Here is a 27,100-nt window from a genome sequence, read left to right on the forward strand (position 1 = left end):
CTGCATCCCACAGGCAGGGCATCTGGGCTATGTAAAGTAGAAGCATGGGCACTAGAGAATGACATGAGGCAGCTGGCCTGTCAGACACCACGGGGTGGATTTCTAAGTCAGACCTTTAACTCTTTCAGGACATAGTAGTCAGAGTCGCAACAAAAAAAACAAGGAATCCGCTCAATTTACCTTCACCCAACAATGATTCATCAAGTTGCTCACATCTTCTCACTCCTGTTCGCCACCCTACTTTTAGTTCTCTCAACGTTGTTGTTTTCCTTTCTTTCCCACAGCCATCGTTTTCACACGCCTTTTATTTAGGTTCCTGTGCAGATATCCCTTTTCCATTTTGTTTTCCTGCTGTGTCTTCAGAACGTTTGTTGGAAATTATCGTCTTTTCTGTGGTATCCCCACAGATATTTCCTTTTCTTTCCTGTGCCAGTTTTCCGGCCTGAGGACACCGGGCTCTCTACTCTTGCTAACCTAGGGTAAAGTGCTTGTGCCCCCATGTTATAATTGTCATACTCTAAATTGACAGATTTAATTCACTTCTATATCCCTGGTATATGCTACTACTTGTAGCAAGGACCTGTAAATTAAATGCTACTAGTAGTCTACAGTACTCATTTGTACACAAACTACCATTGCAAGTACCATTGCAAAACATGTTTCCAGGTCTGTCACTTCAGTCTTATACTGTCATTTTAGTCTGGCAAAATAAACCTTTTGCAAGGGCTTAACCTGTCTTTTTTAATGGTATTTATAAAGTAGGAAATGTAAATAAATTTCTTACATGTCTTTGCAGTGAAAAACCTCCAAGGTTGTTTTTCACTGAGGCAAGGCTGGCTAAATTCAGTTTGGGAATAGCTAGAAAAATGATTCAGTGACTCATTTCTAATAGAGTGGTCAAGTTGGATTTTATATTATAATTGTGAGAAGTGTCCTACCTTTCTTGACAAAATGGCCTGGAGGCTGTACCTACCCCTTTTCTGAGCTTCAAACAATGCCAGTGGCAGATGAAGTTCCCACCTAGACGCCTAGCTTTTGGCCTGTCTAGTCAGGCTGCTGCCAACCCCAGTTAGAAAAGGGGGGAGTATGACCCAAACTGGTTTTGGGGGAGGCAAAGGCTGGCCCTCTGTCCACAGGTTGACACTGGGCATAAAAGAAGACTCTGCAGACCACTACTCAAAACAGAGTCAGTAGCTGGCCTTCTTTTTGAGCTATAGGGACACAACAGTTACCAAAAGAGATCAGCCCAGCTGATTAATTCCATCTGGACCCACCTGCTGAACTCTTTGGAGTGAGTCCTAAACCCCAAGTGGTGCCCCAGAGGTTCTGGAATCTTGGCTTCTGTGACAATGTACTCCTCCTGTTCCCAAACTGCAAGAAATGGGACTTATAAATGTTTTGCCAGTTTTCTGCATGGAAACCGAAAGAGACCATGATCGCCACTGAGACCACGATTGCCATGAAACCACAGCGGTCAATGTCAAATCTTCGGTCAGCCTCAACTTGCCGGTTTGCCCCACTGAATGAGATTTCGACTTCCAGAAAACTTTTAAAATCTGAACGTAGAGGTCTTCTTCAATACCAATACAGAGCAGCATCCGATCCTCGTCAAGGCATTCCTGGGCATGCACTTTAGCCACTTGGGGCTTTCCTGCCTTCGTCGACTACTGCACTGAGACTCTGCTTTTCAATAATCTGCCTTTATTAAGCACCCTTCAGGTCTAGCTTGTTCACATTGACAACCACTTTCTTCTCCATAAACGTTTTTACATAAGAAAATAAACTTTTTAGCAGGACCAACCTGGTTCCTGTATCCAAATGGGAATCCATTGCAGTCTGCCTTAGCTTTTGACTTTCTCCCATTTGAGCATGACCAGATAACAATGGTTGGCGCTTTAGGCCTTTGGTGGTATTTAAATTCAAACCTGAACAATTCATATCTCCAGCCCTACTCACTGATTTTTGTTGTTTTTATGTCATTCCATTTATTAAAATATTCTATAGTTTTCTATTAATGCATTACTCCATTTTAAACAAGGTAAATGCTGAGGGAACCAAGCGCGGGTAGCAAAGCAATATATGAAAGTAGGTTGAAGCATAAAGCAGAGGACCTTTTTAATAATGTAAGTTGTTGGGTTGACCCACTTAGAGGTAGTTTATTTCATACTGCTGTTATTAGGTTGTAGATCAAAGGAACATGTGTACTGTATTTTACTAAACTACAGAGGGTTGTCAATAGGGCCTGACATAAGGTGTCTTTCCGTGGGGGGCGGAGCTAGCCAGCTGCAAGATGGCCGGCACTTTGTGAGGCTCTGCTTCAGCAGGGGCCCATTTCGCCGGTCAGGACGGAGCTGGCCGAGTAGCGAGACAGCGGGGGGGCGCCTGAAGTCGCCGTCGTCCCCTCGCTGCAGCGGTGGAGACTGATCTGCGGCACAGGCAGTGAGATCGGCTCCCTCATGGCGCGGCGTGCTCCCGGCCGCGCGCTTGACACGGGGCTGCCTTGCGCCGTCCCGGGGAGGACCTGGAGGGCTCCCGGGGTCGCACTCATTGAAGTGCGCCAGGGGGCCTGTCCGGCGGTGGTATCGAGCTGTGGCCCCTTTTGCGCTTGGTGGTTTTCCCCGTTGCGCCCGGGGATCGCGGCTGAGCCTCGGGAGCCTGTTACTGTGCGGCCTGGAAGCCGGGGGGCCGCACGGACGGCTTCGGGCGTTGGGCGGCCCGAGAGCCACTTTCTGCTGGGAAACGGCCTGTAATCTTGGTGGCCGCCTTCGTGGAGGATACTTACTGGTGCCTGAGGGTTCCGGGGGGCTGATCGGCGGTCGGGTCGGACCGCGGCCCCCCCCCTACCCCGGCTGGAGTCATTTAGCCTGGTGGTTGGCTGCCGGTGACTGGCCTGGACTTACCGGGATCGGTGTGGAGCGGTACGAGGAGTGGCGGATTGGCGTGATCTGGCCCCTGTGTTCTGGGCCTGAACTCTAGAGGTCAGTGGGGCTGCTGTGCCTCTTTGCTGCAATTATTGTGTGGGCTGCTGGTGTGGCGAAGTTGGATGTGCAGCCTGGAAGATGCATTTAAAGACTGGTGAGCAACGGAGAGGACAGGATTGTGGCCAGGGCCTGGAGGTACGGTGGTGGTGGAGGAGAGGACCGGAGTGAGGGCTGGCGTGGTGGTGCTCTGACCGGGTCCCGTTGGTGCAGCGGCCTGCCTGGTGTTGGACATTTGCGAGATTAACAGTGCCGCTGGTACCGGATAGAGCTGATTAGCAGGAGCCTGGTGGAATTTGTGAAAGTGGACTGAATATCTGTCTTCCTTTCCTGGTCTCCTAAGGAGGTTAGCGGTGTGTATTCGGCGACGACATACTGACTGAGTGATGGGGAAGGCGGAGCAGAGACAGGCTAAGCTCTCATTTGAGGGGGGCAGACGGAAGGGGGGTGCACCTGCGGCTCAGCCTGCGACGGATGAGGGGCCTTCAGATGGATCGGTAAAGGCTATGTTTCTGGACTTAAAAAACAGTCTGGCTGGCATAGATGGGAAGCTAGATCACGTGACGGAGCAACTTAATCGCATCAAGACTCAGGTGGACGAGCATGACTCCCGCCTTGACCAGTTGGAGGCGCGTTCTTCCGGGCTGGTGGACACGCAGCGAGGTGAGAGTGAACAATTGCTGCGCATGGAGAAGGTGCTGGAGGTCATCCGAGCTAAAAATGAATATTTGGAAGCTCGGTCGCGCCAGAACAACCTTAGGCTGATAGGCCTTCCCGAGTCCACAGACATGGGCAGAATGGAGGATTTTGTGGAGGGAATGCTGTCCTATTTATTCCCCGGCCAGCTGTCCCGCCTGCTGGTAGTGGAGAGAGCGCATAGATCGCTGGGGCCGCGGCCCCCGCCTGGGACTCCCCCGCACCCTATCATCATTCAGCTCCTAAATTATCGGGACCGAGACACGATTCTGTGACTGGCCAGGGAGCGCCGGCCGGTGGTCTATAAAAACACTGAACTGAATTTCTTTCCAGACTACACCCCTGGCGTGCAGGCGGCGAGTAGGGCGTTTTTGCCGGTGAAGCGCTTGCTGGCCCAAACGGCCGCTAGGTTCTCTCTCATATACCCTGCGAAGTTAAAGGTGCAACATGGCGGGTCTCTTCAATTCTTTACAGATCCGAAGCTGGCGGCGAGATATGCCAAGTCTCTTCCTCGGAAGTCTGAGGCGGTGCCTGCCGATGATCGTGCTGCAGAGCGAGAGTCGCTGAGCGATAATGACTGATCGTCCCTGACATCTTCTAGCAGAGAATGAGCCGCTGCATTTGGCTGTAAGACATTTTTGTGCTGCTCGTCCTGAAGACACTCCTTTTGTGCTGGGCCCCTTGCCTGCCCTCCCTGCCCGATATACTAGGCGGGTTGGGCGGTTAGCTTCCGCCCTCTGGATGAGTCCCCACTATTTACATATTTGGGTAATTGTGGTTTTTGGGGGGAGGGCTATGCATTTGACCCGTATGGGGGGGGGTCTGTGTGGGTGGGTGTGGGGGGGATCCTGGCGTTGTTGCACTATGTGCTTTTCTGTTTTTCTTTCTGTGTTTTGTGGCTGCGAGGGATTGACCGGGATGGAGGAGCGATAGAATTGTGCTGTATGTCCGCTGGGGAGCGGGGATGACACCGATGAGAGCGTCTCTGATTCGTTGCTTAACATGGAATGTGCGTGGCTTGAATGACAGACGGAAGGTGCGTCTTATGTCGGCTTATGTTAAGAGGCAGAATATAGATATATGCATGCTACAGGAGACACACCTAGTGGAGAATACTTTGCATTACTTAAAGGCGGGATGGATTGGGGAATGCCACGGATCTGTGTACTCGCGTTATGCTAGAGGCGTAGCGATTTTGATACGTAAGGGGTTACAGTGGCGTACTCGTAAGGTGATTGTTGACCCATTGGGGCGGTATGTTCTGCTTAGCGGAGTGTTGATGGATAAGCCGTGCCGCCTCGCGCCGGTGTACAGACCTAATTCGGATGATCCTGAGTTCTTTAGTGAGGTCTGCCGATTGATTGAGTCTCTGGGGGGAGGAACTGTGCTATGGGGAGGAGACTTCAATGTGACCCTTGATCCCAATCTAGATAGAGAAAGCGCGGCTCGGGTGCAGCGTACTTCTGCTGCTCGCGTTCTGTCTGCGATTATGGAGGATGCGTCGTTGGTGGACTTGTGGCGGATGAGACACCCTGCGGTTCGGGAAGGTACTTGTGTTAATTATGTGCATAATAGTTGGTCGCGCCTTGACCGCTGGATAGGCTCACGCGATGTGGCTTTATGGACCCGCTCGGCTGATCATATGGCACGCACGCTGTCCGATCACTCCCTGGTGCGAGCAGAGCTAGAGATACCTGGCGGGCCTGCTCAGACTTATATGTGGAGGCTGCCGCCTGGGGCACTCAGAGATGAGTTGTTCCGTGAGGAATTGCGCCATGACATTAATCTTTATTTTGAACAGAATGCGGGCACAGTAGAGTCTGCTGGTACGCTGTGGGAAGCCTTTAAGATGGTTGTACGCGGGATATGCATTTCAAAGCAACACGGCATGTTGCGTGCGCTGCGTCGTGAGCTGGCTGAGTTGGAGGGCCAGATTGCGGACCTGGAGGCCTGGCTAGTGTTGGACTGGTCCGGAGATACATTGGCGGCCTTGAGGGCTGCAGTCTCCGCGTATGAAGAGGCGTCTCTGAGAGAATTACATTTTTTAGGGAAATTTGCACGGGCCAGGCGCTACGGAGAGGGTGACAGAGCTGGACGCACTTTGGCGAATTTACTCCGCAGGCCGTGGGCTAGTAGTTACATGACCGAAATGGATGATCCGAGTGGGGAGCGAGTGACGGGTACGTCTGAGGTTTTGAAGGTCTTCACTACATTTTTTCAGGATCTTTGTTCTGCTCCCTCTGCGGTTCCTGTGGAGGTGATTCAGGGATATTTCTCTGACATTAGTTTCCTTTGGTTTGACAGGGCGCATAGGGAATATTTTGATGTTCCCTTTACTATAGAAGAGGTGAAGGCTGCAATTCGGAGCCTTCCGGGGGACAAGGCCCCTGGGTTGGATGGGTTGACTCCGGCGTTTTATGAAGAATATGCCGACATTTTGGCGCCCTATCTATTAGAGGTTTACGAAGAGTCCCTACAGAACGGAGTCCTCCCGGCCTCTCTGCGCGAGGCGCTTATTGTTACGGTTCGTAAGCCTGGTAAGGCTGCAGTTAGCTGTGATTCGTACCGGCCCCTATCGATGATCAACATTGACAACAAGATATTGGCTAAAATGATCCAGGCACGGCTGCAGCCTCTTATGACGAGACTGGTGCTGCCGGATCAGTCAGGGTTTATTCCGGGATGGTCCACAGCACATAATTTGCGTACATTTTTTGCCGTTGCTGGCTCAGTTTCCGTCGATGATGTGGCTGTGACGGTGTTCCTAGATGCTACTAAGGCGTTCGACTCATTGCTGTGGCAATATCTGTTTGCGCTTCTTGGTGGGAATGAGCAGGCGTTTTGTGAACTGGATACGTTTGTTATTTTCGCAGCCGGTGGCTCGCCTACGGGTGAACAGATGTGTGTCAGAGCCCTTTGCGGTGGCGCGTGGAACTAGGCAGGGATGCCCCCTGTCGCCATTGCTTTTTGCGATCGCAATGGAGCCGCTGGCGGCCTTTTTGCAACAGCACCACAGTATGCGGGGGCTGCCGTTTCGTCAGAGAGCGATTCTGATCTCCATGTATGCCGATGACGTGGCGCTGTATGTACGTGACCCTGCACGCAACCTAGATGTGTTATTGGATGAGATTGTCAGGTTTGGAGGTATCTCTGAGTGGCGATAAATTGGGCTAAGTCTGTTGTGTTACCTCTGTCGTCTGGAACAGCAGTATGCCGGTCCCGCTATCGTATTATGTGGGCGGATGGGCCTGTTAAATATTTAGGCATTTGGCTGAGCTGTGATGTTAAGGCGCTCTGGCTTGCTAATTATGGTAAAGCCATGGCTTGGCTAGAAGACAGAATTACAGCATGGCGTTCATTGCCATTGTCCCTGACTGGGCGGACTGAGGTGGCTAAGATGCTTGTACTGCCTAAATTTTTGTATTTGTTCATTAACCTCCCGCTGGTGCTTACGGCTGGTTTTTTGCAGCGCCTTCGTTCCGCGCTGGTCAGCCTCGCATAGCCTGGAAAACACTAGTATTGCCATTTGACTTAGGAGGACTTGCGGCCCCTGATTTAGAGCTTTATTATCACTGCGCGCAGGCCCTGTTTGCGTACTATTGGATCAGGCCGATCCGTTATTTGCCGCACCTAGCTCCCGAAAGTGATGCGGTGTGACCGGACGGACTTGAGCGAGTGTTGGCCAACTTGGACGGGGCTCGCCCTCGAGGCATAGATACGGTGGCCTCTACGGTCCGGGCCTGGTCGATCTTACTGAAGCGTTCTGGGACGAATGTGCTGTTTGCGCCGTCTATGCATGTGGCAGCTGCTGGGGATGAGGTGATGTTTCAGGACTCGCAGCTCCGGAATTTCCTTCGGGCCTTCGATTAGATAACCCTCGATGATTGGTTAGTTGATGGCAGGTTGGTGTCCCCGGAAGAGATCCTGGGGGATCGACCTGCCACTGCGCTCCACTGTTTTTACTTATTGCGGATATGCGCTATGCTGCGTGCTCGCTTCCCCGGCTTGCCTGCGACCCCGACGTCTTGCCGCGCACTGGAAGTGTTGTGGAGTGCGCAGTCGCCTAAGAGGCTTATCACAAAGCTGTATGGTTGTGTGCAGGAGCAGAGGGAGGGGACAGGGCTGTCTGTAAGGGTGAAGTGGGCGGAGGATGTGGGGGAGAACATTGCAGAGGATGCCTGGAGGGCGTGCTGTATGCATATGAAGGAGTTGTCACCTAACTACAGGTTGCGCCTTATACACTTTAAGTTTTTGCACCGTTGGTATTATACCCCTCGAAGTTCATGTGTTATGGGGCTGCGAGCAGATGATACATGTGCAAGATGCCGGGCCCCTGCTGCTGATTTTCTGCACTTGGCGTGGACCTGTCCGGAAGTGTATGCCTACTGGAGGAAGGTTTTTTGTGCACTCTCTGAGATGAATGGGCTGGAGATTCCTCCGTCTCCCTTGATGGCGCTGCTGGGAGGGGTGAATGGAGTGCAGACTACAGTGCGACGTCTGGTTGGCATGATGTTGCTGCTGGCTAAGCACAGGGTGGCAATTTGTTGGGCCCGGTCTCTGTCTCCTCAGATCTCAGATTGGCTGCGAGATGCCGCGTTCTGCCAGGAGCAATTAACAAATTACTGGGAGTTGACACCGGTTGGCTCTAGGCCACGGGACATCTGGGCGCCTCTTCGATCCTACCTTGAATCTGCGTCTGTCTGAAGAGTCTGTTGCGGATGTCTATCTTGATATATTGAGTGCTGTTCCCGCTTTTATAGGCTGCAGTCGTATGGAACGGTTGCTGAGAGTGTTGCTTGCTCCTCCCGGCTTTTTCTCTCCTACTCTTTTGGGGTTTCTGTTTCTTCCTCTCTGCCACATGTGTTTAGAGGCCTTCCCTTGGACTTGACGGCCTGCTGAGTCCTCTCGGCAGGGGACTGCTGGTATACAGACATTTGGCACCGTTCTCGGTCTCCCTCTGCTTGAAGTCTGAGAATTCTTGAGACTTGGGTCATGCTTGGAGTGCCGAAGATCCATTATAAAAGTAACTGCTTTGATTTATTGCTGTAAGGGCAGAAGAGGTAACTTTATATTTTTGTTGTATGTTGTTTATATAAATCTATAAATAAGTATTTAAAAAAAAAGAAAAGTGTCTTTCCGTGGCAAATGTATACATGTCTGGACTTAAAACTGCAGGTCATGTGAAGTCTTTATGAGGGTAATGTAATTAAGGTGAAGTGGGCACAGGTGTAGCTTGTTGAATTACTTCAAGTACACAAACCCAATAGGATACTCTTTTTCCTTATGTAGGATGTCCTCACTGGTGTAACGCGAGGTCATATGCAGTGCATAATCGAGCACAAGTTCTAGTTAGTTCACTAAAATATAACTGGCAAATTTCAGTGGTTTTTTAAAACATGAATTCTTATTTCAACACTTAATTATAACATCACTTTTTTCAGTGAAAGATAACCATACACACACGGACATATTTAGACCCTTCATCACAGAGCTAAGTGCATGCAATAGGTCATACAGAAATAACTACCTTTCTGACTTAGCAGCATGTGGTCATTGAAGGCTCACCACGGTGCAACAAATCAAGTAAGCAATACATAATGACACATTCAAATTGCTATATAGCACTGTACTGTTATTTATATAATACTTTTCATACTACAAGAGCACTAGTGTTTGCACATTATTATGCTTATATTGCAAAAGTAAAATGTGTAAAAGTCGTACCCTTTCAGGTCATGAAATACAGGGGTATATGTTTAGTTCTGTTAGTATTTGCATACTGAACATTTGTCTAATATGACGTGATGGCACTGTGGGCTGTTTGCCGGTTGTTAGGTTCATGGTATGGCCATAAAATTCATGTGCTCGTGCTCACTTTTACAGAGTTTGAGTACGACACTAACGAAATCCACTGCAATGATTAGTAAAAAAAAAAAATAATAACGCCAGTTTCAATACTTACCAAAATAAGTCCTGAGATTAAGGATGACGTGCCAGTCAGGGCAACATAGAACTTGGGAGTTAAAGTGTTCAAAAACATACTCACTGCAAAAAACAGAAATGAGACATTTTAAGTAAATTTGAACACTATGAGTGAAGGTTTCCTCTGCATCTAAAACGCTTACCTAATCAGAAGCAATACTGAATATCTGCGTCACACAATGAAAGTAAGTCAACATTTTACCAAATCCACTCAAATGCTGGAGCAAGCAGGATTTTGACTCTGGAGGGGTGGCACTTTTAGAAACTCCTAGATCGTGTCAGGGCTGAATGACAGAGCTCTGCACTTACAGACGAGAGCAGTGTTCTAATCGCCCTGCTTCTCCAGTTATGTGACAGATCTGAAGTTTAATATCATGCTCGCTGCCTGTAAGAATTCAAGCGAAGACTTGAGCAATGGGACAATCTTGTACTGCTCTCAATACATACATGGCAACATGTCCCACCAGGAAAGAAGTGACGGTAGACAAAAATCGGGGTAATTTATTTTCAGGGGCAATTTTAGGCGGGAGATAGTTAAAATAAAGAAATTTTTGCTTTAAAAGTCGGAAGTCTCCCGCACAAATTAGGTCTGACAACATATATGTCAATGAGTGAAACCCTGTGCAGGACATTAGCATCCTGGATGCAGCCCCGCAGACAGGCAGTCTCATTCCCAAGGGTGTCACAAGGCCATCTCTTCACTGGGCCCAAAAGCAGATTGGTAAGAAGAAACCAAGCTGCTGTGTTAATGAAGCGCCACAATGAATTTTCTACCACTGGCTCATTATGCTGGTTTAAATGCTTATTAAGGCTAGCTCTCGCGAACCAACCACATGGACGGAGGGAAAAACATCACCTCCAGCTGTGTTTTTGAAGATGGCAAGATTCTGGTAATTTAATAGTGCTAAGGGGTGAATATTCATTTAAGTTAGCTTACAGGGAGAGGGTTAAACAAAAACTACCAACTCCCCCTTCCTTTAACAAATGACAAACAGTCCCTTGCTTTGTATGCTGGAAATTTCCAATTAAAGTCTGTCAGGAAGGAGCTAATCTGAAACATCATTTTAATGCCACATCAATACCCCTAATTAAGGACTGCACAAAAAGGAACTAATTTTGCACTTCACTATTAATAAACACAAAACATATAATTTATGCATTTTATTAAATTACAAAGCAGCAGTGAGTGACTGTACTCGTCTGCAGGGGAGTGCCTAGGAGACCTATAGTACCCTCTCTTCCCCCCCTTTGTGACGCACAGTCACTGCTCCTCCTGAAGGTAATTTTGTCTCTGCACCTACATCATTCTATGGATGTGGGCGCGGAGGCAGTGTTTCGCTCATTAGCATGGGGATGAACCCCCCATGTAAATGAGGGACAACCCCTATGCAATTGAGGGCACACCCCCTAGGATCACACCAGCGCTATATGTTGTGTGCTGGTGCAAGCTGTATTAAAGAGTGGTCCACACAAGAATCTGCATCTACCATCGTAATACCAAAGTACCGTAGGGTCACAGAAAGCAGGTATACACACCCCTGTGTGCTCCCAGAGCACTTTCTGTAATACAGCCTCGGGTGTCTGAGCACCACGTCTCCTACTCTGGACCCATATCTGATTTTAACACCCAGGCAATAAATCTTTGTCAACATATGGTTTGATTTCCAAGGTGCCACCTTGCATGTTTCCAAAAGGGCCAACCCTGAGAATAATGCTGCCACAATCACATTTTTTTTTTTTTAAAGACCCTGACTCTCAACATTGGCCAAAGTCTTATCCCTGCCTCGTAATGGCAGTGTTTGACACAAATCTAATTCAGTGTGTGATAATCTGTTTAGATATCACATGTCTCTTGCTGGAGTATTTAAAGGAAAGGAAGGGTACACTTAATGTTTTAAAGCCTCAGTACTTTGCACTTAGAGCTTCAGACACCTTTTGATATTTAAATGAGAGGTGAGTTCTGCACAGCATGACTGAGTTTAGGAAAAGTTACAGGTTGAAGAAGTAAAGGCCACAATTAAAACTCTCAAGCTCAACAAAACCCAGGGCCTTAACATTATTCTATAAAACCTTTATGCATAAATGAGCACCTAAGCTGCACAACTGGGAGGGCTGTCACAGGTTCAATGAGTGAGGTCACTATGATGGTCATTCTTAAACCCAGAAAGGATGTAAGACTCTGTGCATCTTATTGGTCCATTGCACTTCTGAACAATGATGTCAAGCTTTACACTAAAAGTTTGGCTACTTGCCTTAATGTTGTCCTTATTCACTCAGATCAGAGTGGTTTGGTGCAAGGTAGACAAATGCATGATAATGTGAGTGCAGTGATCCTCCAGAGTGGGAAGGCTTCTCAAGGACATAACTGCTGTCCTGCTTTCTTTGGTCGCAGAAAAGGCATTCAACAGGCAGGTTGGTCTTTCATGCATCTAACTAACCCTGAAGCATGCAGGGTTTGGATCACACTTACTGAATATGGTCTAACCAGTCTAACACCACAGTGAGAGCCGCTCTTAATGGCTGCAAGTCCAATCCATTTGGGCTTTAGAGGGTCACCAGGCAAGAGTGTCTCCTCTCGTTGCTTTCGTTTGCTCGTTTTATAGAACACCTTGTCTGCCATATCTGACAAACCAAAGACCTTGTGGGCATAAAAAGGTCACTCTCTGTGCTAACAAAGTTCTTCACAGCCTAGGATCTCTATGCTTATCCCTTCCGACAGTGTTTGACCTCTTCTGATCATTCGAGCTAGTCTCATGATATAAAGTCACTCAATGTCCTAGAGACCTCTTTGAAGCTAATTATACCCAGAATCTTACTATCAAGTGAGATTTGGAAACCTTGAAAATGTCCTGGCTAGGAAAGATCAACAACATTACGATGAATGTTCTCCTGATCCTTTCATATTTGTTTCAGGTCTTCCCAATATGGTTTGATAGACTACTTAAATCCCATGCAAAAAAACCTCTCCGGTGTTTCTCATCTATGCAAGATCTATTGGCTTCATCAATGTTTTTCTAGCCTTGTTGTGCATCAGTGCAGCTGCTGAGCAGCATGGTTGAACGTAAATTAAATAAAGTGCTGCAACACAGTCAACGTTGAACACATCATGGTGCTTTTTTTTTTCTTTCAACCATGCTGTTGAACAAAAATTGACAAAGTCAAATAATAGAGCTATTTTGGCTTAGTCGATTTTCTTTTTTTTTTTTTTTTGAGTTACAAAGAACAAGGTCATGATAGCCCTATATATATTTTCGGTACAAAAGTATTTGCATATCAACAAATGTACTTGCATACAGTTAAAGTTATCAGCATGTTAGCAATGTCAGCATTTCAGTAAGGCAATTGGTAAGTTAAGTGCATCAGTCTGAGATTTACATGTCTCCGTATACCACTAAGCTCATTAGCATATCATTAAATATACTGGCATAAGAAGATCAGACGCATCAGCGTTTCAATACAAAAAAAAAAGCCAATTAGAACTGGGAGCCTTAACTTCTCAGCATGTCTTTTTAAGGCTAACAAGCCCTCAATGAATCATAAGGCCTTAAAGTACGCAGACTGTCTTGGAAAGTGTTGACAGCTTATCAGCGTGCAACTCAACGTGTCACAGTGACATTAAAAGGATCAGCGTGATATTAAATGTATTTGCGAGGCATGGCACAGGGTCATTGTGTCATATACAATGTCAGCTTCTCAATGGTTGTATCAGCACAGTATTAAACTCAAAGTAGTGCTTTTAAATATATAAAGATTGTGCATAAAGTATCAGAATTTTGTTATAAGTATCAGTGTGCAGGTTCAGTTTAAAGTTTTAGACGAGCTAGCAAGAGCATAACAAAAAAAAAAAATCAGCAGATAAATATATTACTATGTGTTAAAAACAAGCAACAACGTTAGAAAGACGAAGTGGGAGCAAAGTGGCAAAAAGCACTGGGGCAGGAAGGACTGGAGGGGCGGATCAACAGGCAGCGAGGCGGGTGGGACGGGGTGACAGGAAGAGGCAACAAGCAACAGTGCAAGAGGGGACACAAGGGAATAAAAGAGCCAAAAAGAAACAGGGAAAGGAAGAAAAAAAAGTACCTCAATCTGACTGCAAGCAGTGGAAGGATACTAATGAAGACATTATTTAGTACTTGGTCCACGCTTTTCGAAGAGATAAACACATGAAGAGAAAGTGAAAATTGCACACACTGACCAATGAGATGCAAGTAAATGTGTGACAATGAAGCCAACCAACAGTAAGTAATGGGCGGGCTCTAAGGCCTTTTCAGTTTTTTTGTTTTTTTTAAAGTAACAGAAGATCTCGCAAGAGACAGCACATGTAATGTCTCAGGTGAGAGCTAGTAAAAAAACATAGATTCACTCAAACTTGATATATATATATATATATATATATATATATATATATATATATATATATATATATATATATATACACATATATACTAAAATAGCAAGACCGAATTCCAACTCATTGAGCACCTGTAATATACACAGATAAGCCCCTGTATTACTCACACTCATATATGAAAGGTGGCCACTAGGGCGGATGCCTTTTGAGATCCGTTTCCCAAGCTGACTGGTTCTAGAGGCAACAATTCTAACCTTTACCAGGCATTAAGCACAACAGAGACACAACATCATAATGGGGAGTGGGAACGGATATTAGGCAAGCAAATTTCCAGCAAGTAGTGGGTGCGCCTGGGAGAAGATATACACTCATCTTCCCAATGTAGCGAGGGCAGGGAAAACCATAATAAAGATAGTCATCAAATGTAACCTAATGCAAACTCCAAATGTTGGAGGGAATGCCATGTCATGGGAGACACTACACATTTGGTAGGTTTGCCCGAAGAGCCATGCCTTTTAGGAGGAGGTTTCTGCCACTCTTTAGGGAAATGCTGAGATATTCAAATTCCTGCCTCGTCAGATCTGATGCTCTAGGCATAAAGCCGGTAAACCTTGAGGCAATGAACAGGTGAGTTGTTTATGGTCCTTCAGTGTCTAGGGCAGTAAAATAAGCACCTGTATTTTAAAGGAAATAAAAAGGTATGCCACTGTTTTTTCAGTGGTACCACAGAATATGGTCTATCTTGGCAATGGCGCGATTAACTAGTATTGTGAGTTTTTCTCATATTTTCTTCAAAGTAAATTGAAGCCAGCTTATAAAGTATTGTGTGGTGGTCTCCTGAGCATGATGCTCTGGCCGTGATCGAGGGTCCTTGCCTTTATACTGAATGTAATTAACAGGAGTGGTCCTGTGGGTAGGAGCAATAAAGCCATCGAGAACACCTGATATCTTGGGCTACAGGACAAGAAATGTATCAAGTTCAGACTCAATACCTGTGTTGCTGAGTTGTCCAATATTGGTGTGAGTGAGGGGAAGGATGGTGTTGAGGATGGTTGTTGGACCTATGTTGTACTGTTTAGTATTAAGGCTTCTACTGTGACAGACCTAGTAAATGTACACTATAAGTTTTAAAATTTATTGATGATGGTTGTCCCAGACAGGGGCCTGTTCTCATAATACTGTCAGTAAACAAAAGTTATTTACCGCACTAGTCAGCAATTACAAATTAAATGAAAACATAAGCTATTTTTTTGGGTACACCTTTGAGGTAAAATATCTGCACATAAAAAAAGAATTATTAAAATGTAAACTACGTCCAGCTCTACAGTTTCTTAGGAAATGTATGATCAGAAATTCGGTTCATTCCTAAACCTATTGTATGTATGTATATGGTATTTTTATAGCATAAACCTCGACAAAAGGCAGCAGAGCGCGGTACATGGTAAAAGAAAAGCATAAAGTCAACAAGTAATAAATGAAGAAACTGAGTTGAGGACTGTTAATGCACTGTTTATTTTTTGGGAGGTGAGTATTCACCTTTTCCATAACTTGGAGCAGCTTTGGGTGGCCCAAATGGATACCGGGATGTTGTTCCAGATCCTGGGTGTATAGACGGGAAGAAGCCTGCTGTCTTGCTTTTATTATTATTATTTTTTTAAACACTTTACTTTTGCTGAGCCGTGTTCATTTTAGCGAAGACCATCTCATATTGTTGAGTTTTGCACATTATATGGCATTAATCTCCCTCCACTCAAGAGAATTAGGCAAGCAGTATCCTCGATTTTAAAGCCTAAATTTTACTGAGATTACCATATTTTAAATCTTTTTAAACTGGTCGAAATACTACAGAAGGGAAAGGCATACGTGATACTGTGTCTGTGTGATGGAGCTAGGTAAATACTGGACAGAAGAAGCTAGCTCTTTGCTATTGTCTGAGTGAGGAGGAGTACACATAGGTGAGACGCAATATCCAGTAGTGATGGGGAAAGCCTGCTCTGTGCGTGTGCACTTGCGTGTTACAGAGTTTGCACAATAAATGTTACCGGTTCTGTGCTGGTTGATTAACATGATTAGTGCCCGTAAAAAAAACAGAACAGTTCAGATATGTAATTGATAAAATGTTAATAAATAATTTTATTGATAATGTCTTCTGTCTTCCATATCTTTTTCTTGTCAGGTAATATGTCTATCTCATGTTGAACTATCATTAAAAATAAAAATTTGGAACTTCGACTGAATATTTGTCTATTTTGTATGTGACTGAATACTAAATATAGTATTCGCCACTTCCAACTAGTTATGCTACAATTTATCTACACTCATGCATTAATCATTTCTTTAAAGCTGGCCTTTTAAAACTTTAAAATGTTAGAAACCACCTTTTCAGTCACTGTGTATTCATTCAACGCTTGCCGGTTTGAAAATGTTCCATAAGTACGACATCACAGACAGCTTCCTTATTGTTACACCCAGGATCTAATATTGATCCCTTTATGGAGCACTCCTTTGCTCTGTGTGTCGAACAGTAGTGGGATTTTTAAGTGTGTTGCAAACAGTTTGCGAATCAATTTCTAGATGTTGAGATTGCTTACTATAAGTACAGGCTGCACTACATACCTTTTCAGTTCATTTTGTTATATAGTAAATTCAGTTTCTAAGCCAATATTAGGAGGTTTCCCTCTGCATAGTGCAATATTACTAGGATGAATGGTTTGAGCCAATCCTAGTGTAAGAAAATGGGTTGCTGGTTTAGAAGGGGAGGTGGGGGTGATAGAGGTGAATCTCTACCCCAGCAGAAACCACTATCCTGGTCAGGGTGAAGTCACAAGCAAACCCCAAATTAACCTGTTCTCAACCTTCTGGTAGCTTGACCCACAGCATTCAGGATTAACTTCGAAGCAATGAGTACAGTATTTATGCAGCACCTCAAATAGTAATAAATTGAAACCCTAGAGATTACCAGACCATTTTAGAAAAAATAAAGTACCTTTTACTAGATAAATCAAGACCAAAATGGCAAAAAATCCAATCAGTAGAACCTGAGAAATGCAAGTCTAAATAGTTCTGTGAAAATAGAGCCATAAAGCACAAAGCGCCAACTGTGGTCATCAGGTCTACTTAAGTCCTGAAGTACCTTAATCCTGGTTGTAAAGAGATTCAGGGTCCTGGGCTAAGATGCATCCGCAGTAAAGACGATGTGAAGTCCGGCGAGGGGATGTGTCAAGCACTAGTGGTTCCAACAAGCTGCAAATTGCGATGCAATTTCCTAGCATGGATATGCACTGCGGAACAGCGGTTCCAACAGCTGCATTGGGTGAGGCAATGTCCTTGCGTGCAGATGCATTGTGCAACAGTGGTTCCAACAGCTGTGTTGGGTGAGCGATGGCCTTGTGTGGAGATGGATCCCGCAGCAGTGGTTGCCATGTGGTTGACATAGCACCCTTTAGTGTAAGCTGGATGCATTTATTTGCTTTATACAAATGAATGTATCATCTTGAAACTGAAAGCAGGAATCCAGGTAAATGGAGGCAAATGGAGCGCTTTTTGCTAAACCGCATTTCAGTTTGAAAGCTGAATTTTATTTCCGATTATCTGTATTTAACAATTTAATAGAAAGTGGTGTAGTAAGGGCTAAAGTTCCAGTGCTGAAGTCCAATCACTCAGCTACTGACAAGACTTGAATAAGTGTCATCTCTTCGCTGTGTCACAGGCATCATACTTCTGATACCATGGTAGAGGTCCTCCAATAGCAAACTCTTATGAGGCGTGGGGTAAGATGCCTGGTTCCAGATTAGGCCCAACCTTTCGGTCTATCTTGGCAGTCTTGTCCTTTTGTTAAAATTAGGCCTTGCGGCCTGCAAACTACAACTTCAGCCTGAACTCTTAAAATTGCATTCTGCCCTTAACAACTCAACTCCCTGTTTTTAGTTTCCATCTGCATACAGTGTTAGCTGTCTGTAGGTAAAAGACCTATTGTGGACAATATCACTGCGGATTTGCCCACTGCTGATATCTACTGGTATGCCAATTTGCTTCAAAGGGTTTCCTTCCTTCCCTTGTGCTGGTCTTTCTCCTGGAGCACAACTTCATTTTCAACCTTTTGACGGAATTACTTATATATTTTCACTGTTTACATTCAGGGAACTTGTTTTAGATCAAAGCCTACCAAACAGTGCAGGTGTCTGGTTTGCTAAAGACTTCCTGCGGACCTGCTGGAAGCTTCAGTGGGAATGTATTCCACCCATTGGTCACCATTGGCTTTGAGTTTTGTAACTCAAATTTGTTTGCTTTCTATTTGCTGGGTCTCATTTGTTTTAGGCTGTCCAAATTGAGTTTGTCCCTCCACTGGAGAATAGCCTATTTACTGTATTTTTCCGCAAATGCTTGCTATCTGTAAACAGGCCTTTAAATCTTGTATTTTGCTCTGATCTTGTCATGGTTGTTGTACATTCAAAGACAGAGGTGAAATGTCGGGCTCTACTTTTGAGGGAGCTTGATATTGGTTACTTTTCTTTCTTTGACTTCAAAGTGCAAGGATTTATATGACAGCTTTGCTGTGAAAGAAACGTTTTTTTTCTAGCACACAGCAAAAGTTAAATATTTGTAAATGAACTGTACAGTATTTCAGAATCATCAGAATTAGGAAAGCAAAAACAAAGCACTTTTTTTGTAATTCTGGAGTGTGGTGGAAACAATTATTTTAATATGAACCAAAACAAAACAATACACTAGGTGATGACATTTCCACACATTATGGTTTGTTTACAGTATACCTTTATGAGCAAAACTTCATGTCTTGGTAAATGCAACAGCCATTTTATGATACCACTTCACTCTATGACTCTCCATTCTATGACATTCCACTCTACACTATTCCACTTCACTCTATGATACACCACTCCACGACACCACTCCACAACGTTCCACTCCACGCCACACTAGGATATGCCACTCCACAACACAAAATTATACTGCATGACACTCCACTCTACACCACTCCACTATATTTTATGAGACACTACTCTACAATACTCTACGACAATCTATCCTACTCCACTGTATTCCACAATATGCCACTCCACAACACTTTAATTCATGCTATGCTGCTCCATACTATGACAATCTACTCCATGGCATTCTGCAACAGTTTATTCCACTCTACACAACTCCCTGTATGCCGCTCTGTGCCACTTTACTCCGCTCTACCCCACTGCATTCTACAACACTTTACTCCACTCTATGCCACTCAACTCTATGACACTCCATAACACTCTACGCCTTTCTACTACACTCCATTCCATGACACTCTACTCCCTCCATGACACTGCACTCTAGCCTATGCCACTACACTTTTTGACCATCTACTCCGCTCAACTCCACGACATGCTACTCCACTATACGCAACTCCCTCTATGTACCTCCATGCCACTTTAAATTACTTGAATCTACACTATGACACTTTATGCCACTCTATGCCACTCCACTCTTCTCCAATCTACGGCACTCCACAGTACAACCCGTTATGCCCTTCCACTTTGCTCCTCTCCACTACTCCATCCACAACCCTCCATGCCACTCCACTCTCCTCTATGCCACTAACATTAAGCCATGGTGAACAGCAGCCACAGTGGTGTACCACATGGCTAAAGCACACTGGAAAAGGTAATATCTCTTGCACAGGCAAGACTTATTGGCTTTGCATGAGTTTTCTTGCTTTTGCTGCTTGTGTGCTGCTTCCTCCTTCACACCTTTGCTATATCCGTGTTGTTCTCCCACACCAAGCTCATCCATTGTTCCCTATCCCTCTCTTCCCTGGTCAGCTTTTTTCCCCCATTGATAACCACCTTTTAGTTTCTCTCCCGCACCTCACTGCTGTCTCTTGTCTGCATAATTTACTTGGTCTCTCCCATTTTTGATAATTTCATTTAACGTTTTAGGCGCTGCAGTTTGCTACTGGGCTGTTCGATTCAGTGAACGCTTTTTAGCACACTTGTTTTGTGTTACCCTTCACATTCACAGGTAATGCAGGTCACTTTCTGGCCTATGTCTAATCACTAAACTGGAGCACCAACCTACCCTCTCGCCCACACAATGTTACCAAGATTTATGCACTTGTCTCCATTGTCATCTACAAACTCACCTTCCATGTACTCAATGTTTACTGTCAATTCACCAGGCAATATCTATTCACAGCCCATTTGTCACTGAATGTTGCATCACCATTAACTATTAATACCAGGCTAGAAACAAAGTTTCTGGACACTACACTGTATATGTGACTGCCGAGAACAGAATATTCCTGAGGTGCCCTTGAAACTCTAGTACCAGTACCAGACTCAATACGCTAACAAGCAAAGACATGAGGTCTCACTTTTATAATAAGGGAGCTAAACTATTGGCTTTGCAAATTACTTTGTAAAGCATGGTTTAGAGAAGGTAACTCTGAATAGAATTAAAAAAGATTGTTGACCCGGGCCAAAGTCCTTGAAAGAGCAAAGCAGCTGTCTGGGAAGGTGTCAGAATATAAAGAAACACTTGCCATTTACCTTCTACAAACTTTAAGATGGAACAAATTCTCAGGGAATTTAGGGGCTCATTACGAGTGTGGCTCACGTTAGCGGTCTGGACCGCGGCCAACGTGGCAGCCCAACACCACATTACAACCCTAGCATTTGGATCACCAGCTCCGCCAGGATCTTGGATGCCGGCGGTCTGGCAGTGGCAGAGGTCCTAATCCGCCAGGGCAGGGCTGCAAGCACCGCCATGAAAAGGCTGGCAGAGAACAGATGCAGGAGGGGCCCTGCACTGCCCATGTCGGGCCAGCACCATTGCAATGTTCACTGTCTGCTATGCTGGTGCACTCTGCAGGCGACAGCATTGACGCCTGCTCGATTACGAGCTGGAGACAATGCTGTAGCCAGTTTCCTGCTAGGCCAGCGGGCAGAAGCTTAGGTTTTCACCCGCCATTCTAGCAGGAAACCCATAATCGGTCCAGTGGGGAGGTAGCCGCTTAGGCGGTGGCCACCCTATAGGGAGTTTGGTGGATGGAGTTTTCCATCCGCCAAACTCGTAATCAACCCCTTAGTATCTATAGCAACCCAAGGAGCAGATTCACAACCATTTGGGCAAGAGACAAACTATCCATTTACTCTGAGTAAACAGTCTGCCTCAGATGTAGGTTGAGTGCGTGCAGCAGCCAACCCCTTACACAGCACCAAATGTGCGGCTTTTGCATGCCAAAGTTTGGGCTTTCACGTGAACTAATTTGGGATGCAAGAGATAAAAGAAAAGCAACCTAATAAGGTCAGACCTTTTTTCAAATCTGGAAAAATATATATGCTGAAGTGATTCCTTGAATGACAAGGGAGGGATGGAACGCAACACAAGGTGAGCAGGGGTGAGAATATTGTGGGGAACAGCACATAAGGGGGGAAGAGCAAAAAAAAACACATGAATTCTCATGGAGTGCCTAAAGAAAAGGAAAAAAGTAGTTCTACGACTTAAGAAATGGAAGCCTATAAGTATACAAAAAATGTGATGGATGGAATACATAAATTAACCTCAGCTACTGGTAATTACCTGGGCTGCATTCTAGTCCAATGTTATTTTGCAGGTCATGCCACCTCGGTTTGAATCTAGCCGTATGTAAATCAGTCATGACCCTGCTCCAAAGGGAACAGTCCAATCCGAACTACCAGGCTAGGTCCTCCCTGAACCAGTAGGCAAGCAACTCAAGACCAGTTTTGCCCTGGTTGCTATTTACCACTGGCAGAGAATAACTCAAGCATTCCAGCTTTCACTTTTTTGTTTGCTCCAGTTCAACACCGTGTGTGTGACGGGTATGGCCAGAGGTGTGTTCTGTGCTCACTGTGCTACTGGAACTAAGCTACACCTGCATGAAGAGTCCCAACAAGGGCAAGATGGCCTTGAGTTAATTGTGTTCCCGTCCTGGCAGTTCAAACTGGACAGTTCCTACGGGACCATGAGTAAGACTGACTTGCATAAGACTGGGTCTAATCTGCGGTGTAATGGTAGGCAACAAACAAACAAAAAAGGCAGACTGGGATGTGGCCCAGAGCAATTATCAGTGGCTCAGACTAATTCAAGGGATCAACCCATCACTTTTTTATTTACTTCAATGAAAGCTTACAGATTCTCCACTCAAAAGAATGGTAATGCAGCTTTACTCCAAAGAAAGGACCAAAACAAGAAGGTCACAAAACCATCACATAAGATACAAGTAAATGAACGCTAAGAAATCAACAAGTGGTGTGCAATCGGCTGTCCCACAGCCCACTGTAAGTATTGCTAATGTCTGGGATAGGTCTTCAACAACACACAGCTACAGAGTCTGTAGGCGAGACCTGAAAAGGAGGAGGCTCTAGACTGGGGCATCTTATGTCAGAGGTGAGGCAACAAGAAACAGAAAATACTCCACATGGGTTTTTATGCACTCTGCTCAGTACACCACAAGATTTACTCAACGGTAGTCTCAAGACTCTATGGGTACTACTGCTGACATTTGTCCTGAGCCTGTTCTGTTTACTAGTTAGAGTGAATCTTAGTACAACATTTTCACTGTATATAAATCATATGCTTGGCTTTGTCAATGTTTCTAGTGTTAGCCAGGTGTTCCCAAAACAATGGCAAAAGGAACTCAAAGATATACACTTTTTATTATTATTTTAGCAAAAGGAAATTTGGTGGAAGCTATTCACTAATGATTTTAAAATTAAATTGCAATACTGCACTGACTTTAGTTTTACCTTGGAATATTGCACTGCGCTTCATCTGTTAAAGGCCCAATCAGCTACAAGAATACATTTCTGAAAAAATTCCAGTTTACGTAATGATGGAGATATTAACAATCATCATGTGCGCAGCTGTCAGGTATATTAACAGTGCCCTAATTTAGCGATAAGGCCAATTTATCTTGAAACCAGAATCCTCACTATACATAATAATTATGTTGAAATTTTATAGAGTTATACTGCAACTGGTCAATTGCTAGCTTTGAGAGTCTGATTTTCCACTGGTCTTTACCAGAGAAATCGCAACCCTGACTAAACAGCTAAAGTCAACTACAGTCAAATATCTACTGTGGCAGGACAACTTCCAAATAAAAACAGAACTTTATTTCGAATCCAGCTAGCGCGAGAGCTACCTAAAACGACAGGAGAAGGTGGGCAGGAGTAGGCAAGCTGGGGTGTTTGCGTAAATGAGAAAGTTAAATATAACCAAACTGTCGCTTAAAGAACTTCGCAGAGGTGATAAACAGCGCCATTTGCAAAGTTTATTTCAAGTAATTCAAAATTTCAAAATGCCAGAAATACTGGAAGAGAAAATATTAACCAGAGTGCACATCACACTACGCTCGCCATACAAGTCCGTATAATAAAATGCTGCAATTTTGAACAAGGTCAATATCTGACTAGTAAGAAATCTGAAAATGCTTCCTTTATTTACCAGCTTGCAGTAATATCTAGCATAAAATGCAGGGTTATGAGATTGCTGCACACTGGGACATACAATACGCATTTGGTAAAGGGTATCACATCACTTATTCAACCGAGTGCCTTGCCTGCTCTGTGGCGCATACAACACAATCTGTCTGACACAAATTGCACTTCTGGCTTTGGGGACACGGGAACAAGTACAACTTTATGATCTGCTCAACGCCGGCATTTAAAGAGAGGAAGGCATCCGAGAATAAACAATATTTGTTTACAAACCGCTAATTTGCAAGTCAAGTAATGGAAAAACAGCTTATTACTGTTTATCTACCAGAATGCCCCAACTGTTTTGAGGCATGGGCAAAGTGGGCAACTGTCCATACCCCCATTGCGGGAGAGGGGATGGGAAATTGCTGTGAAGGTTTTAAGGGCTTTAAATGGGTTGGGTCACTCCGAGTCTAACATCTGGTAGTGTTGCAGCGTAAATCTTGATAATGCTTTAATGGCACAGAAGTCAGCACTAGGCGACTTTTATATTCACAATTAAGAGCCTAAATTTAGAACTGACAACTGCCTTAACGTGTATTTTAAACATTTTCACATTTTAATTTGTGACAGACATTGTGCCTACCAGAACTGACAAAGTGCTTACATGATTTAACAATATTGAAATATATTTTAATAATCAGAATGAATTATTAAATGAATCATTATGAGTAGAAATTAATATGATTTATGATGGTTTATGATTTATTAGTATAAAGTTACATGCGTGCAGAAAAATAAGTGCACATCTCTGCCATATTTATTGTAAGCCTTTAACAAAGATTGGGATTAATATTGAAATGCTTTTGCATAGTTTAATGATATATTATTAATGAATTCATAAATTTGCATATTATGTGCGTTTTGTTAATGACAATATTATTGCATTTAACTTCTTGTGTTAGCATAATTAGGTCTGAAGTTTTCATATTGCAGTAACATGAAATGTTGGGTCATCTTTCCCTCTAACATGATGTTTTTTATTAGGTTTTTTCACATGAATAATAAAGAGTCCTACTGTATTTTGTGTAACTTTTCCCCCCACCGACCTTGAATATGGTACATCGAGAACTGGGGATTGGTAACCAAGACAGACACCATTGTTTAACTGTTTGTTCACATGAGAACTGTTGGAACTTTTGTGAACCACGGGAAGATGTTGGAATGTATGGAATCATCGAACTGACCAAACTATTTGAGTATTTTCTAATCAGGGATGGACTTGTAGGTTTCAGAGCAGAGACCCTTAGAATCTTGAACTGTTAACTTGTCCCCTGGATGATTCCTGATTTCCACGTGCAGCCTGTGTTCTGCACTTTTCCCCCTGTTGGTGCTTCTAACGGACTTTGCTGATGATCTACTGCTTTACTGACAAATCTGAATTGTATGCTGACCCCAGGAGAAGTATGTTCAAATGAAACGCTAATTGCCCTCCTTGCGTTATTTTTCTCTTATTAGAGTTATCATATTGACATCTGTCTTTTTAATTTTTATTGTTACATTAACCTAGCCCAAGATAGATGACGTTTTCAAATTATTTTTGTCTTTATTTTATTTTTGCTTTAGCCAGCATATGCTAGCCCGTCCCCAAACATGCTTGTCAAGTAGGTATAACCTTGCTCTCCTAAATTTATAAGTTGAACCGTGAAGTACAAGTTACTTACCTTCGGTAACTAAATATCTGGTAGAGACATACTCTACTTGCAGATTCCTTACATTAGAATTTCCCCCAGGCGTCAGACTGGATCCGGAGATTTTTCTTCGAGCAATATCCTTGCGCATCGGTAGATGGCTTCGGTCGACTTTACGGGAGTCATAGTCACCGTGATGACGTTGGGAGTAGTATATAGACACCGCCCTCGCGCAGTGACGTCAGTTTTTTTTACCGACTTTCCACACCAATGCGCAGAGCTGCTAAGAACACTGAGATTGGTGCGCCAGAGCTAAGGACCTAAAAGAGGGAATCCCTGTCCCTAGAAAACAGTTCGCAAGCAGGGAGGATGGGTGGGCGGTAAGGAATCTTCAACTAGAATATGTCTCTACCAGATATTTTGTTACCGAAGGTAAGTAACTTGTACATCTGATAGAGACTTCTAGTTGCAGATTCCTTATCTTAGAATAGATACCCAAGCAATGCCATCCTCGGTGGTGGGGTGCGAACCAAGATCATACTAGGAAGTCCTGCAGGACCAAACATCCAAAGTAGCTGTCACGACGGACCTGACCGTCCAGACAGTAGTTCTTAGCAAACGTATGCAGGGACGCCCATGTAGCTGCCTGGCAGATATCCAGGATAGGAACTCCGCGGGCTAACGCAGTGTAATCAGCAGTTGCTCTGGTGGAATGAGCACGCAAGCCCTCAGAAGGTTGCTTCTTGGCCACAGCGTAGCACATTTTGATGCAAAAAAGCACCCATCGAGAGATGGTACGCTTTTGCACCGCCTTCCCTTTTTTCGCACCCACATACCCAATGAAGAGTTGATCGTCCACCCGGAAATCTTTAGTACGATAGAGGTATGACGCCAACGCTCTTTTTGGGTCCAGACGGTGTATTCGCTCCTTCTCATGGAAAGGATGTGGGGGTGCGTAGAAAGTAGGCAGAGTAATGGACTGGCTTACATGAAAGGATGTAACCACCTTAGGAAGGAAGGAAGCCTTAGTGCACAACACTACTTTGTAAGGGTGCACAGACAATTATGGAGGTTTTGAGGAAAGGTCTTGAAGCTCACTCACCCTGCGAGCAGAGGTGATTGCAACAAGAAAGACAGTTTTGAAGGTGAGGAACCGCAAGTGACAATTATGCATTGGCTCTAAGGGAGTACACATCAAATTAACTAAGTACTAGATTGAGGTACCACTGAGGCATGATAAATGGAGTGGGAGGAAATAAATGGGTGAGTCCTTTTAAGAATCTACTCACAATAGGAGATTTAAAGAGTGAGGGCTGATCAGGTAGCCTAAGAAAGGCCGAAATGGCACATTAATACCCTTTAAGGGTGCCCAAAGCACAGCCCTGCTGGGCCAAAGAAAGAATGAACAGAAGAACCTCGGATAGAGGGGCAGAAAGGGGATCAACAGATTTGTTGGTGCACCATGCCACAAATATATTTCAACGACAGGTGTATACAGTTTTCGTTGCTGGAGGTCTGGCTGCCAAGATAACATCACAGACTTTGGGTGGAAGTGCAAAAGCCGTCAACTGTCGCCGCTCAATCTCCACGCATGAAGGAAGAGGTTGGACAGGTTCGGGTGAAGAACTTTCCCATGCTGCTGCAACAGAAGATCCGCCTGAACAGGCAGTCTGAGTGGAGTATCGAAGGACATGCTCAATAGCTCTGGATACCACACTCTCCATGCCCAGTCCAAAGCCACCAAGATGACCTGGGCCCGGTCGTTCCTGATTTCCTTGAGAACTCTGGGCAGAAGAGGTTTGGGAAGAAAGGAGGCGGGAGTTCCGCTCGAGACGAAAAGCGTCTCTGAGCGACTGCGGCCTTGGAAACTCCAAAACGCAAAACAGCTGACATTGCGCATTGTCTGTGGAGGCGAACAGATCTAACCGAGGCTCTCCCCACTGCTGAAAGAGACCTTGCGCCACC

At 44.7% G+C, this 27,100-nt stretch overlaps 1 protein-coding gene across 10 annotated transcripts in view; it reads right to left on the reverse strand.

Moving 5' to 3' along the window:
- The window catches only part of ST7 (suppression of tumorigenicity 7), a 557,088-nt gene that overhangs the window by 232,605 nt on the left and 297,383 nt on the right, over nt 1–27,100 (reverse strand). For all 10 annotated transcript variants that reach the window (XM_069228913.1, XM_069228910.1, XM_069228912.1 and 7 more), the window contains exon 2: nt 9,637–9,719. In XM_069228913.1, the coding sequence (XP_069085014.1) occupies nt 9,637–9,719 (83 nt within the window). The remainder of the gene's footprint in view (nt 1–9,636; nt 9,720–27,100) is intronic.

This window comes from Pleurodeles waltl, chromosome 4_1 (genome assembly GCF_031143425.1).
Source record: "Pleurodeles waltl isolate 20211129_DDA chromosome 4_1, aPleWal1.hap1.20221129, whole genome shotgun sequence".
Lineage (NCBI taxonomy): Eukaryota > Metazoa > Chordata > Amphibia > Caudata > Salamandridae > Pleurodeles > Pleurodeles waltl.